Here is a 16,233-nt window from a genome sequence, read left to right on the forward strand (position 1 = left end):
GGCATTGTAATAGAATGCCATGCTGCAGACTTATTTGTTTGGCAAGTTGTTGACAATTGGGGTATGCCATGCCAACAGCCAGTGATACCATTCTGAGATGAAAGTGCAGGGAATCGCCTGCAAATGCTACCTGCAGTGGGTGACTCGCCACACTCACTGAACGTGACCGTGTGTACTAGAATAATATGTAAAAATCGCCATTCGTTGGCTGACATGTTGAAATCAGAGTTCTGAGCATTGATTGGAACACAAATCTGCAAAAAAATCATTCAGAACCTAGGCTCACAATGTGGGTTTCCATGGTATGACCACAATATGCAAGCTCCACATTATTTTTTAAAATTTTTTATCTTTGTAAAGAGATTTTTTTTTTTTACACTGAGTATTAAGTAATTTACACAAGAGTTTAATTCTGATTGGTGCAATAACCTTTAACTCTATTTCTTGCACAAATTACTAATTTTTGACTCGAGTACCAAATAAAAAAAATATATATATATATATACATTATTTAAATTAAGGGGATATTAAATCCCACAATGTTTTATATTATAAATTAATATTAATCGATGTTATAAATTAATCCCCTTAATTTAAATGATGTTTATATCGCCGAAATGAAGCCTATTGGCTCTTTATATTTAAGTATATATATACATTTAATGAAACTAAAACATTATATATGTTTTAAATAAAATTACATAAATAACTACAAAATTAATTGGGTCCAATGCCTTCTAAATAAGTCTACACTTTAGAAACTTTATTATCTTAAAAAAAATAAAATAATTCATTCTCTGACTCATTCTATTACTGGGTTGTTTAACATATACCTAATCATGTCTACCAAGCTAAACACCTTGTTTTCACGACAACAAAATGTTCATCAGAGTCAGTTTCTTTGTTAGGCCCTCTCCAAAAATATAAAACTACCTCTACACTTCCATGAGATCCTTTTTTTTTTAATTTCTTATTTAGCATACAATTTTTTCAATCTGTTTTTCTCTGGAGTATAACCTCTTGCAGTTCAATTTGATGCACAAATTACTAATTTTTGCACCAGAAAAGAGACAGTTTTTTCTTCTACTTCATAAACAACATATCTAAGTAGAGCTCTTCATGTTAAGCCACTTTACAGTTGCAGATTTTACTAATTCCATTGCTTTTTCCAGTAGAATAACAAATAGATCCAGCATCCTTAAGACAGAAGACAAAACTTTGCATTCAGCGTTTCCTCGAACGTTGAATTAGAATGTCAACTCCAAATAGCTTCTTTTATTTACTAAGCACATGTTGAGAGTCTCAACTCTTCCAGTTTAAAGATTCACAGTGCTATAATTCCTTTTTTTGGAATCTTCTGTTAATATTCTCCCAACTGTCACATTTTCTTAAAAACTTCCCAAGAACAAAATTCTCTGGTTGCTGTTCTCAAATCCCTCTTCCTCTCCCTCCCTCTCTCTCTCTCTCCTTGTTTTCTTCATTACCCCCAGTGCTGAATGCCCTCTGTCAACTATCAATCTCCTTGGTGAACATGCGCATTTCATGTAAATAGCAAGCAAGAAGTTGCATAGCAATGGCTGACACATTGTCATCATTGGCGACAAAGAGAAGAATGACAATAAAGAAGACTGAAATTATTACAAACTATCAGAATCTAGTAAGTACATCAATTTTAAATGCTTTTACATTTCATTTTTACAAATCAATAACAGGCACATCACAAGTGTTGATCATACGTGTTACGAAAGCAAAACTAATAATATACTAACATAAACAATTGTAAAAAGATTCATGATTATAAATTATGATTATTTTTACACTGCTGCTCTAACTTTGTGGACATGAACGTCACCACATTTGACTGGCCTTCACAGAACCCTGATCTCAACTCTATTGAACATCTGTGAGATAAATTGATGCATCAGATGAGGTCTAGGAACATCTGCCCCGCAACACTCCAGGATCTCATTAGAATAATGCCTATAGGAAGAATGGTCCAAAATTCCCATTTATAACTATTGTGCACTTGTAGAAAGTATTCGATTTTGGATTACTGCAGTCATCACAGCAAAAGTAGATCCTACATCTTATTAAGGCGAGTGCCATGGCTGTTTGTTCCTCACACTATGGTGTCTGTTGACTTCTTTAAGCATTATATACACACACGGATACACTGGCTACATGAACCTGAGTTTGAGAAGAGACGTGCTATGAATCATCTTTATAAATACCAATTTCAGGAATTTTTCATCCTGCTGTTTTGACTTGATGAGCAATCAGGACACTGTATAAACATATAAATACACCTGGTCGTCGACTTACGACTGTCCGCACTTACAAGCACAAAAAAAATTAATTAATTAATAATAAATCAGGCAGCTGCGAGTATGATAACTATTTCTCACATACACTCAGTCGCTTTCAAGCATCTGTTGCGTGTGGTGTATTAATTAAAATTCTACTGAAATAATACCCATAAAATGTCTAGTAAAAGGAAAATGCCTTCATCTACAGATATGCCAGCTAAGAAGTCAAGGAAAACTATTGATTTAGAGTGTAAAATGAAAGTTATCCAGAAGTATGAAGGCGGAAAGAAAGTGAATATGATAGCACATGGCTTGAGGTTATCACATTACACGGTATCGACGATTCTTAAGGACAAAGAAAGAATTCGGGAAGCTATGAAAGGTTCCACACCTATGAAGTCTACAATTTTAACCAAACAACGACAGGGACCCATCCATGAAATGGTGAAATTGTTGTGGATGGAAGATTTAATACAGAAATATTCACCCATGAGCCTTTGCACAGTGCAAGCGAAGGCTAGAAGTCTGTTTCAGAGTTTAAAATCATGCGCCGGAGACGATTACACAGATTTTCAGGCTAGTACTGAATGGTTTAAGCGTTTTAAAAAAAAGATTTGCTTTGCATAATGTATGTGTCACAGGAGAAGCAGGAAGTGCAGATGAAGACCAAAAAATTCGTTGGTAGTTTCGACTCTTTCATCAAAGAAGAAGGTTATCTACCGGAACAAATATTTAACGTAGATGAAACCAGCTTGCAATGGAAACGCATGCTTAATCGTACGTACATACACCAAGAAGCAAAATGGATGCCAGGATTCAAAGCTTTTAAGGATCGGTTGACTTTGTTGCTTGGTGGGAATGCCGTGGTTTTTAAGCTGAATGGAAACGCATGCTTAATCGTACGTACATACACCAAGAAGCAAAATGGATGCCAGGATTCAAAGCTTTTAAGGATCGGTTGACTTTGTTGCTTGGTGGGAATGCCGTGGTTTTTAAGCTGAAGCCTTTTCTCATTTATTGTTCAGAAAACTCTCGTGCATTTAAGCACATCAACAAGCACATACTGCCCGTTTACTACCGTTCAAACCCTGAAGCTTGGATGACTCAAGCACTGTTTGAAGACTGGTTCATGAACTGCTTTATTCCCCAGGCTCGTGAATACTGTGTGGAGAGAGGTATCCCTTTCAAGATTTTAATGATTATGGACAATGCCCCTGGCCACCTTCCTCATCTGGACAACCTTCAACATGATGTTAGAGTGGTTTTTATGCCACCTAACACAACCGCTCTCATTCAACCCATGGATCAGGGTGCTATTTCAGCATTCAAGGTTCACTACCTCAGAACAACATTCACAAGCCATCGAAGCGATAGATTCTGATGCTGATTTATCTTTGCGAGACTTTTGGAAGCAGTACAACATTCTTCAGTGTATCAAGAATATTTCGACCGCATGGGAATGTGTAACAAAGAATTGTATGTTGGGAATTTGGAAAAAGTGTCTAAAATGTTATGCGAATACATTTGAAGGATTTGAAAAAGGAGAGGAACTGGAAGTGATTACAGAAAAAATAGTTCAACTTGCAAAAAATCTTAAATTAGAATGTGAGATAGAAGACGTAGAGGAGTTGCTAGATTGTGAAATAAAAGAACTTTCGGATGAAGAGTTGATTGAATTGGAAGCACAGAGAGTGTCAGAAGAAAAAGCGAGAGAGGAAGAAGAGAAGAGGAGTCAGAAAAGAAATTCACTGCAAAGAGTTTATCAGATTCTTTTTCGCAACTGAATAAAGCTCTTGCCAGTTTCGAAGCAATGGACCCAAACGATTCACAAAGGTTGAATGTATCATTCAAGATGCTGTGCATTGTTATCGTGAGATATGTGAAGAAAAAAAGAAACAAACTGTTCAAACAAAGCTCAGCATGTTCCTCATCAAGAGAACATCTCCTACCTCAACCCAAGAACATGACCCTGACGATCCACAACTCAGCACAAGCAAAGATTAAAAATTGATTTTGTAAATTTCATTTGCATTAATTTTAGATTGTATTTTTGTGTTTTCAGTACAGTATATACAGCATTATTTTTCACATTATATACAATATACATAATTATAAATTTAAAAGATTATAAAAATAAATTATAAAGATGATAAAAAGATTAGAAAGGTTAAAGAATACTGTTAATAAATATATGGCCGACATACTACCAGATTGACTTACGACTTGTCAGCCAGAAAAGAAGTTGGTCGTAAGTCGACGACCAAGTGTATAATCAGAGATGGTAATTTTTGTCTCTTTTGAGCTTCAAATTAAATCCACTGTATATTGCTAATTCCAATATGTGTGGCAAAATCTGCTTAAAATATTTTTCTAGTTAAAGACAATATTAATGTGAAAATTCAATGTAATATCTTCCTTTACTTATACTGCATTTGATTCAGCTAGAAAATTGGGTGGTGGTTGGCCAAGAGTTTCCTGTTCATTTTTTCATTCGTTTATCAGTACTTTTGGTCTGATAGTTGACATCCACCAGGTGATAATTTACACGAATGAACTACGACCTTTTCTTCACTCTGTGTCATGTCAAATAGAAGTGTTAATACCTAGAAGTGGTTCATCTTGTTGTTATTGGGTACTATTTCTCTGATATCTGCTTCATCATCATCAAATTTCTGACATTTACCCTCAAGGGGTGTACAGGATATGATAGTACTACATGAAAAATTTACATCATTACTAACTTCCTATCTACAATTTTCCTCCAAATCATTCTGTTACTTGTCAAGACGCCAACATTATCAGATCTTATATTTCTATCGTCTAAGGCACTTTGTAGAGTATCAATCCACCTGTATCTTGATCTTCCTCTGGGTCGTTTTCCTGCTGACCTGGCAGAGAACACTTGTTTTGCTAATCTTTCCACGCCAATCCTGTTTAAGTAATCTTACCACCTGAGATTAGCTCTGCTAACGCATTCCTGGATGCTGACAATGTCAGGTTCTTTCCTAATATCCTCGTTTTTAATATGATATTGCTATTGATGCCATCTGTTCATGCCTCTAATCTTTAGCAGGACTCTCATATCTGCAGTCTCTAGTCTTCGGTCAAGTGTTTTACTTCTCAACCAGCTCTCGGATCCATAAGTTAAAACTAGTTTGAACACTGTCTTGTATACAGCTAATTTAGTATTCCGACTAATTTCTCTCTTATTCCATATGAATTAATTCAATTGACTTTCTACCATACCAGCTTTGTTGATTCTGTTGTCTATTTCCATATTTAATTTACCATCTTCAGTGAAACTCGTGCTTAAGTTGCTGAAATGTTTTACTTGTAACACAGGTTCCCTGTTCACAACACATTTGACATTTTCAGTGATTCTACCTATTTTCATTGTCTTTGTCTTTTTATTGCTGACCTTCATACCATATCTATTACAACAATTATTCAATTCGGTCAGGGAATCTTGCAAACTTGTAGCGGATTTATTTAGAAGTATAACATTGTCCACATAAAGCAAAGAGCTGACGTTAACATCTCCAATTCTGATATCATGTTTGATACCACTTTCCTTCATAATGTGATCCATATAGATAATGAATAACAGAGGGGATAATGTACATCCTTGTCTCACACCAGATTTAACATTAAACCATCTTCCTGTACTTCCTTCAATTCTAGCTGCTAACTTATAACTCAAATAAAGACTAAGTATTGCTTGATATAATGCCCAATTGACACCATATAACTGTAGTGTATTGAATAGTTTCTCTCTTGGCACCTTGTCATATGCCTTTTCCAGATTGACAAAACTTAAACAGATCTTTGTTGTATTCCCATGCTTTCTCAACTATTTGTCATAAAGTGAAGATCTGATCTTGACAGCCTCTATTTGGCCTGAATCCAGCTTGTTCTTCACCAAGGTTTTCTTCCACAATTCTTCTGAACCGTTTCTCAAGTATACTTGCATAGATCTTGCCAGGAGCACTCAGTAGGTAAATACCTCTGTAATTTTCACAATCAATTTTATTTCCCTTTTTATATATGGGTACTATTAGAGCTCTACTCCAATCATCAGGAATTCATCCCTCTGTCCAGACTTACTGAACAGTGCAGCCACTGTAAGACTTTTATTTTATACCACCATACTTCAGCATTTCTGGTCGAATATCATCTACCTCCTACTGCCTTTTCACATTTCAAAACTTTGATGGCTTTTTCTACTTCAAGTATGGAAATCTATTCCTGACTGTATGCCTGTTGAATGTTTTTTTTAACACTGTGCTATCACTGCTTGTTTCATTTAGCAATTTTCGAAGTAATTACTCCATACTTCAAGGATATCTTTTTCTCCCATTTTCATGTCACCTCTATCAACTCTAACTCCTTTTACAGCATTCTTTCCTCCATTTCTAAGCTTCTTCAACAACCTCCAGAATATCTTGCCACCTTCTTGATATTTATTTTCTATGTTCTTGCCAAAATCATCCCATGACTTTTGTTTAGCTAGTTTTACACAGTGTTTAGCTTCTTGACATTTGTCTCTGTATTCTCTAAGAGCACAAGCTGACTTATTTGCCAGAAACTTTTGATATGCTTTCTTCTTTTCCTTCACTGCCTCTTTAACTTCCTGTGTCCACCATGGAGTTCTGATTTTTCTATCCTTGCAGACAACCTCACCACATGCCTCTCTGGCTGAATCAATCAGGATTTTCTTCAAAGCTTGCCACTGAATCTCCAAGGTTTGGTTCCTGTTCTCAGACTCTTTCATTTTTTTTTTCAATAATCTTTGTTCTACAGTTCACATCTGAGAGCTGCTCAACTTTTATTCGCTTTAAAACTTTCTTACATGTTATTCTTTTCAATATGAAATTCAATTTTATCCTGCTCAAGACTAAATTGTGATCACTTCCAATTTCAAATCCTCTGTACACTCTGGTGTCCTGCACCAGGGAGAAAACATCACTATCAACAATAACATAGACAATGAGACTTTTCTTATTCCTTGCCTCTTCTCTCCATGTGAATTTTTGCACATTTTTATGTTTGAACATGGTGTTAGTAATAACCAGTCCATGTCCTGAGCAAAAATCAAACAGGTATTTGCCATTATTATTAGCTTTGCTCTTTTCTCCAAATTTTTCCGAAATATTTTTGTATGTCTGACAATCATTTCCTACTCTGCTATTTAGATCCCCAACAAGATCCAACTTTTCCTTTTTCATTGTGTCAATTGCTTTGTCTATAGCATCAAATTTCTCCACTTCTACCTTAGTAGAACCTTCTGTGGGACCATTTATTTATTCGTATGGAGTTTCATCCTTTTTTTCCCCCCATGCCTGTTTGGGCGAGTTGAGTCCCCTCATGGGGGGGTAAGTATTTATGGCTGTAGATCCGTGTGTGTTCACGGGGCAAGTTTGCCTGATTGCGGGATGATAAACACCAGATAAACTGGCGGTAGAAACCCATATGCCTGCTCCGAAGACCAGCTAACTTGGCTATGGCTGAGGAAGATCCTCAAATTCCTCACGTCTTAGATGGGAATCGAACTTGGGACACTCCTTCTCCAGTCATATGGTTGCAAAGCGCACAGCCACTAGGCTAACCGCACGGACCTTGTGGGATCATAGTCACAAATAAGTCTCATTGTCCAATTCTCCATTCTGATATTTGCCCACATCACTCTACTTGAGACTGCCTGCCATTCAAGAAGATTAGCCTCATATTTTGTGTTGAATACTATGGCTACTCCTTCTTTTCCTTGATTGTCATTTACTAAATATAACATTTTGTATTTATTGCTCAGAAAGATCTCATCAATTTTTGTCTTTTTTGTTTCAGTCACCCCTATTATGTCGATCTGGTACTTATCTAATTCCTCAGCTAGCTCCATTTCTTTGCCATTCAGGCTTGTTATGTTGATAGTTCCAATCTTTAACTCTGGTGATGTTGAGTTGGGCTGTGCTTTCAGATTTGTTCCAGTAGCTGACTTTTCGCTGTTTGCCCTGTTGGAACAGGGCAAACAGCGAAAACAACGGGGGCCTTGTTTAACCGGGCGATGCCCCAGCCGGCAGGAAATTTTGTCGTGTTGTACCATAATTTTGTATATTTGTTTAAGCCAATAAGAATACAATTTGGTCGGCTAATTCCCAAATTGCCAGCCCATCCTTGTTTGTTCAGTATCCAGGTAGATACCCAACAGGGTGCACCATGAGAAGGTGATGATTGGACATTAGGTCAGAAGTCCTGGTCGGTTCACTGCATTCCTTTAAAGGCTATGTGGGGGTCTCCTCTCAGTTATACAGCTTTGACCCTTAAGCACCCCTCATATCAGGCAAATTAGACTGATATCTGCTTAAGTAATGCTAAGATTAAAATTTAGTTTAATCCTTGTAGCTCAGTGGAAGTGGTGCTTAGTCGCTCGAAGTTTGACTTAAGTTCAAGTCTAGTCACCGACTGGAGGAACTTTTTCTAAGCCTTTTTTCAACCGGTTCCCGAGTTAGTCGATCTCTGGCACAAGCAAGTGGGTTTTTCATCCTGTAAACTCATGAAAATCGACCGTAGTACCCACATTATTTCAGACAGTGACATATCTTGTTAGGGTTAGGTACCAGGAGATGGCAGCACTTGTTTGCCAGCCTCTTCATCGGCAGCTGCTATAATTAGTGATAGACATGAGCCAGCTATCTCTGATTGGCTACCGGTGGAGATTGAACTGCCCACTCAGTCTCCAAAAGCTAGAGAGAGAGAGAGTGTAAAGGCATCGCCTACTCCCTATAATAGAATAAAAGGCGTTAACGGATTTATTATTTTTATTTTATTTATTTATAGTTTAATCCTTTATCCAAGTATAAGCAAACAAAGTTTGCACCTGAAAATATCTTCAGGACTGAGGCAAGGTGGTGCAACTCCGAGCAAAGGTGGACCAAGCTCTCATCACTCCTGGTCTTTGTTTGCTTACACTTGGATAAAGGATAAGAAGTGCAAAATAAACTTCCAAGTTAATATGAAATTTTAATATGTTAAAAAAAAGTATTCAAAATCCTGAACGTTCATAACTGAGGGATTTAAATGTAATCAATTACAATTATATAGTCTAAAAGTTTAATAAAATAACATCCTAAGAATAAGTTTTTTTTTTTTTCAGATGAGATGAGTGAACAAGAAATGCTTGAAACTGCTTTGAAAATGTCTATGGAATCTTCATGATCAAGTATAGAAACTACTAGTCATGCTACTTATTTTCTAGTTTTAAATTCATTTTGGTTTCATTCTTTTCTTCTCATTTAAATCTATCATTATTTGTCTCTCAGTAGTTATCATTATGCCAGCTGTGGCATATTAATATATAATTATGTTTTAATGACATTTTAAAACAGCTTGCCTCTTCTCTTATATTTTGACATACATTTTTCTAACTGTGTATATATAGACATATGTCTAGGAGTGATATGTACAGTTTTCTTCATTGTATAAATATGAAAATGTTTATTAAAACTGTATTAAGTTTAGTTTATTAAATTGTCCAAAGACCAGAAATTGGGAACAGTTCTTGTAAATCACAATTCTAAAAATGTTTTTTCTTAAAAAAATTTAATCAAGTAAAAATCGTTGGAACTGGATAATAGTGTATGTTTTAAACAGTGCGATTATTTAATTATATTATTGTGATTAAAAAATACTGGCATTACACATTTGAATTTTATGGCTGAAACTGTGCTTGAGAGATTATAAATAAAATCACAAACTTCAAAGAACATCCCAAAAATATGCAGGCAGCAATACTTTTATCTGTAAGAAAAGATATATTTAGCAGTTGTGATTATATTGGGTCTAGTGTTAATTTTTATTTATGTATTTATTGTTCATTAGTACTTGAAAATATGTGAGTGAGTGTTTTATGTTCTTATATTTGAAGTATCCAGTAAGTCAAGTTGCACATGAACACATTAAACTTAAAATGGTTTTCTTTTTCTGCCTCTTAAATGGAATTTATTACATGCCATATATGTGGAATGAATCTTGGTCACTCTTGAATCCAAAAGTTTATTATATTTATTTGTTCATTCATTCATGTATAGCATATAATTTATATAAGTATCCTAAACATAAACTTAATATTTTGTTGTTAGTAACTACTGGAATGCTTTAAAACATGCGCACAAAACTCATTTTAGTGCATTAAAAGTATAAGAAGAGAAATTAATGTGTATATGTATTAGCCCAGTGTCATATTCAAGTACATAGTTTTGTTTATTTAATAACATATCAAGGGTCTTTTCCTTTTTGTCTAGTATAATTTATTTTGAAAACTAATCCCTAGGTCTGCTATGTCAAGGTGAATAAATCGAACCAAATTTATTTGTTAAGAAGTTCTGCCCGAGTGCAACTGACATAAAAAGATATGATACTATAGACATAAATTACTTTTCATTTGGATATATTTATTTAATTTTATAAAGTAATAGTTATAAATAAAAGTAAAGAATTGTTCATAAGTTGAAATATACACTGAAATACATGTGAATATTTTTATCTCTCTATCTAGAGATGCTTGTTTTATTTAAAAACAAGTTTTTTCTTCATTAGGAAAGAAAGTAAATTATACTTCAAAAGAAATTATATTTGCTCATACTCAGTTCAATATATCCCTATTTGAATTGAATAAAAAAAAATACATGGCATTTATACACTCCTCTGAAGGGAGTATGCTGTGCCTTATGGAATACTAGGGAAACTTTATGTGAAAGTCAACTGCTCTATTATAAGTAACCTAGTCATAAAGATATTTCACATGCAGACTTTGTTCAGGCTTCTGTGGATACAAGAATCTAATTTCTTATCAAGTAGAATTTTTGTCATTTTAAATTTTATGCTGCAATCTCTTTGGCAAAGTCAGTAAACATATCTTTCCTCTCAGAATTTCTTCAGTAGATAACTTTAAATAATCTCTTTTGCTCATGATTTTTTTTTTTTTTCTTACTTTCTCTCTGGCTAACTCACATTGCTTTGTTACCTTCTGTAGATTAGAGTAGATAACATCACTCTTTTAGACAAGACTGCCAAGACTTGTGTGTTTTATATATAATAGCCAGAATTTTTATGTACATCGATTTGTAAAAATTAATTTCATTTATCTAGGTACAGTTCAAAAGATTTATAGCTCTTCATCCAGATAAATTATAAGTGACAGTGTATGCTTGGAATTTAAGTAAGGAATTGTTCTAGATTAAGTTAATTAGTTTACTCTCAGAATATTTGTTATAATTCAGTGATTATGTTCTTATCCCAGTGATGATATTCAAAATAAGAAAATATTATAAGATTTGATAAATTCAGTTATAAAGTTTTTCCATTGCCAGTATGTGAACAGTAGGCATTGAAAATATCCAGAAATACTTCCTACACCAAGGATGGCAACCTTTACTTTGGTCATTCCTGCCATATTATTGGCACTGATTATTTGTCAATCACTTTCTCCATAATATGATATTAGTTATAGGGGAATAACTTTAAATTATTTAAACTTAGTTTATTTTTATGAAAGTTGCTGCATTCATCTTCAGAATATATGAAAATATTCCTAAGTTTCTCACAAACATAATCTTTAATTTTAATGATTTTATACTGACCATACAGTTGAAAGAATAATATGTGCCTTTGGTCAAAGAGATATAGCATATAATCCAATCAGGGAAGCAAAGATGCAGGGAATATTTTTGGTCCTCTTTCAGCTGAAGTTGAGAGACAGATATGGAGAGTTATTTTTTTTAGAAAATCAGATTGATCCTCCCATTAAATACACAAATTAGCTGTAAATCCATGAAGTGCAATTTGAAAAACAGCCAAATTTGCTAGCAAACAACCGTAACTAGCTGTCTTCAGACACCCATTTCATGACTTGAGCTGTTTCTGGATTATATAAATCCTTTTATTAACTGAGTTTTTTTGGTAATTTTTGTTAATTCATCAGGGAATTCATTTGAGATGCAGTGGTAAGTCACCTCTATAGCATTGGATTAATTTTCCTTTCGAAAATTTGCATAAAAAATGAGACATCCATGAACTGATTTGCCATGGTATCCTTTTTTTATTATCATCCATTATCCAGTTTAAAAAATACTATAATATTGCAGTACTATATTAAAATTCATATAATGCATTTAATTAATACTAAATATTGATAGAAGAGTCAATAAAAATACATTTTATCCTTGTTTAAGTGTAGTATTAGTATGAAAGCAAAAATTATTCTCCTCTTATGCTTCTGTTGCATTAAAACCACTGAAAACATGCCAGTAGTTGAAAAGATAGTTAAGCTTAATAATGGCAAGATACATCTTTGTATGTTTTGTGATATTCCAACATTTAAATATGAACACTGCTTCCTTTAGTCTATTCTTTATATATATATGTATATATATATATATATTTTTTTTTTTAATTTATTTTTTTTTTTAAATTAAGTTTTATCTGTTTCAATACATAATGACCAGTTCTTTTGTGTGTATACATCATGTTGTTCTGTAGGATAATTGTAATATGACACCATCACAGAGAATCAGAACTGCATGTAATTGTGCATTATAAAATTGGGATATTCTTCCTGTTCATGATTACGAGTATTTTTTATATGTATAATTAATGTTTTTGGTCTACATGCATATCAGTGAGCTTTATTCATGCTGTTTCCAATTAAGTTTAACTTTTTAAAAACAAATAAGAACTGCCACTCCTCATCTTTTAAACCTCTGTATGTGTTGTTGTTGTTGTTGCTGCTGCTCTCAGGAAATTATTGCTGAATGCCTTTTGAGTTTTATTACATGTCTATATCATTGAAAATTTAAAGTAAATTAATTTATGTTTTTATAATTGACATGTTGGAAGGTTTTGGGATTGATTCATATTTGCAATGAATTTCCTTGTTACAACACCTAAGATTAATAAAATCATTAATATATTGTGTTAGTTCTGTAACCTTTTCATTATGTCATCTAATTAACATATACATTTCAAACTTAAAATTGTTATATATTGTTGGCAGAAAAAGGGAATCATGTGAATTCAGGACAAATCATCTCTCTAGAGAGAGAAAGAATAATTTAATATAAATTTTCAATCACAATTTTATGTTTCAAAGATAAAACATTGTGCTCTCCCCCCCCCCCCCCCCGCCTTCTTGCTTTTCTGCAGATTTTTTTGATGAAAAGTTAAGAAACACTGTATGCATCCTCCTCCTTGAACCAATTACTAAATAAAATCTATTCATTTTTCAGTCAACCCTTGATGTATTACTACCATCATTCATTGTGTTTTTTACATACAAAATGGATTCTTTGTATTAGGGTACATTATTTAGACAAATAGTTTTACATAAAAAAAAAAAAAGAAAACTGCATCCTGTAAAAATAAGAGTAAAGTAGTCATATTATATTTATATATATAATGTTTACTAAAATAAAGAGTCAAAAGGCTTCAGTTCGGTGATGAAAAATTTATAAAAATTAAGTGAATATTAAATCCAGCATTATTTCAAAGCCGAATACAGAAACTATAAAAGTTTTGTATGAAATTTGACCAGAGAGCTTACGGGAATACATTTGCCAGCGTTTGCGAGTTGCCTTAGCTGGACCTAATAGGTGACAATGCTCACTGTCAAGTGTCCATATATTTGCCTCTTATTGGTCCATTTTGATAAGGTTTCACTGGCCTGGCAGCTGTTTCGAATTCAAGGGCAACTTGTAAACTCTGGCGAATGTATTCCCATAAGCTCTCTGGTCAAATTTCATACAAAACTTTTATAGTTTCTGTATTCGGCTTTGAAATAATGCTGGATTTAATATCCACTTAATTTTTATATATAATGTTTATTAATAGATATACATAATTGAAATAGAAATTTAAAATAATAATAATACACATATAACATTATACTGATAGAACATACACAGCCCTTTGCTGATAATCAATCAGGATTCTGGTGTCTTGCATTAATATTGACTGAAGTCACTATGGTGCCTTTCAGTCAATTTTTTGAATTTGCTTTTCACTGCTTGCTTGAAAGAAAAAAAAAGTCCTTTTAAACATTTTTACCTTATACTTGCATATCATTTTTGTCTTCATCATGGCCTTTTAGTCCTCTCTCTCTCTCATACACACACAGTGTGCACATCCCCAAATGTATATTTTGTTTGTATATCATTTGTTCTCATTCTATCCTTTATAAAAATGGATAGATCAGCTTTATTGAGTATGTTGATTAGCAGTAAAATTTGCCTTGATGGGCAAGTATATTTCAGATCACAATTCTTAATCCTTAATTAGTCACACCTTTTTTTGTTAAAGTTATGATATTTCTTTAATTTCTCATGAAATGTTTTTATTTATAAGGTTGATTATGATGAGTAAAATGAAATAAACAAATCATTAATTATTGGTTAAATTAAGGGGATGTTAAATCCCACATTATTTCAAAGCTGAATAAGAAACTCAAAGATAGAAATCAAAGAGATCAACTTTTAGGCATGAAACTCTTTGATTTCTATCTTTGAGTTTCTTATTCGGCTTTGAAATAATGTGGGATTTAACATCCCCTTAATTTAAATAATTTTACATCGTCGAAATGAAGCCTTTTTGGCTCTTTATATTTTAGTAATTTATTGGTGCGCCTTTTTTGACAACTCGTATCACAAAGTATATTAGTTCTCTTCGCTATAATCTCGGTATTATCTAGGTCTACCTACTCACTGATGAGACCTCAATAAAGGTCGAAACCGGTCTGGGTAGTGACCTTCTACCATAATGTATAACATCATACATCTCCTAGGAGATGTGTTTTACATTCTGGGAAATACTAAGAATAGTGATCAGAACTTTACCCACCTTTGCTACGAGTTGCCCTAGTATTGAACCATGTGTTTTAGTGTACGCTACAATCCATCGAAACTTTTATAGTTTGCTATATATTCAGCGTGAAACTCTTTGATTTCTATCTTTGAGTTTCTTATTTGGCTTTGAAATAATGTGGGATTTAACATCCCCTTAATTTAAATAATTTTACATTGCCGAAATGAAGCCTTTTTTGGCTCTTTATATTTTAGTTTTCATTAATATTGCTTTATTTTTATTAATTAATGATTAACATTTTTATTCAGTCTTAATTTTTCATGCAATTATTGCATCTTACTAAAGAATGCTTTTTTGCAACAAAAGCTCAGGCATTTTTCACACTTTGACCTTATTTTACGATCCTTTGATCATGGACATATTACACAGCAGCACTGGGAATATCCAGAAGTGCATGGTTCTGGTTGTAAAGCTTCTGGAATAACCAAGTTTTCTCATAGCTTTTTCTGGGCATCCCTTGTTGTGGAATATCTAAATGCTTATTTTGAAATGGCCTGATCAATTCCATAGATAATTTCTTTAGAAGGTTCCATCTGCTCATTTTAAAACTCTTAGGTAGTCCAAAATTATATAAAATGTATGCATTTATTGCAGATACATTCAAGAAATGGAAGAGTAGCATCAATGGCCATATTTTAGTGCATTTTCCAGGATTATACATCATACACATTTTATCGCATGTATCATTCCCCCCCCCCTTTGTGAATTATAAAATTTTATTATTTCAGGCTTATTTTCAGGACATTCTTCATCAATTTCAGGGGCATTGTGCATGGAAGAAATGAGAATTACAGCTTGGGACTTTGTGGTTTTATATCGCTCACTTGTTCAATCTCACTCTCATGAATACTCAATATTTCACCATCCGGTTCATCCTCTGACCTTCCTCCTACCAAATCCTCTTCTTCCAAATAGGCTTCTACCTCTTGTTCTGTCAAGTTTTTGTCATTTTGCATACTGCAACAAATAATATCATAAATATCCACCAATAATGCATAAAAAATAGATGTAAAACACAAAA

General features: G+C 33.5%; 1 protein-coding gene across 3 annotated transcripts in view; it reads left to right on the forward strand.

Annotated features, from left to right (window-relative positions):
* LOC150095087 (ataxin-3-like) overlaps positions 1-12,737 on the forward strand; it is a 156,510-nt gene extending 143,773 nt beyond the window's left edge. For all 3 annotated transcript variants that reach the window (XM_090411688.1, XM_090411689.1, XM_090411691.1), the window contains exon 7: positions 9,454-12,737. In XM_090411688.1, coding sequence (XP_090267814.1) covers positions 9,454-9,515 — 62 coding nt within the window. In that variant the 3' untranslated portion in view covers positions 9,516-12,737. The remainder of the gene's footprint in view (positions 1-9,453) is intronic.
* The last annotated feature ends 3,496 nt before the right edge of the window (positions 12,738-16,233 follow it).

Source organism: Typopeltis vanoorti, chromosome 21 (assembly GCF_054136105.1).
Source record: "Typopeltis vanoorti isolate ZY-2024b chromosome 21, IOZ_Tvanoo_1.0, whole genome shotgun sequence".
In the NCBI taxonomy this organism is placed as follows: Eukaryota; Metazoa; Arthropoda; class Arachnida; order Uropygi; family Thelyphonidae; genus Typopeltis; species Typopeltis vanoorti.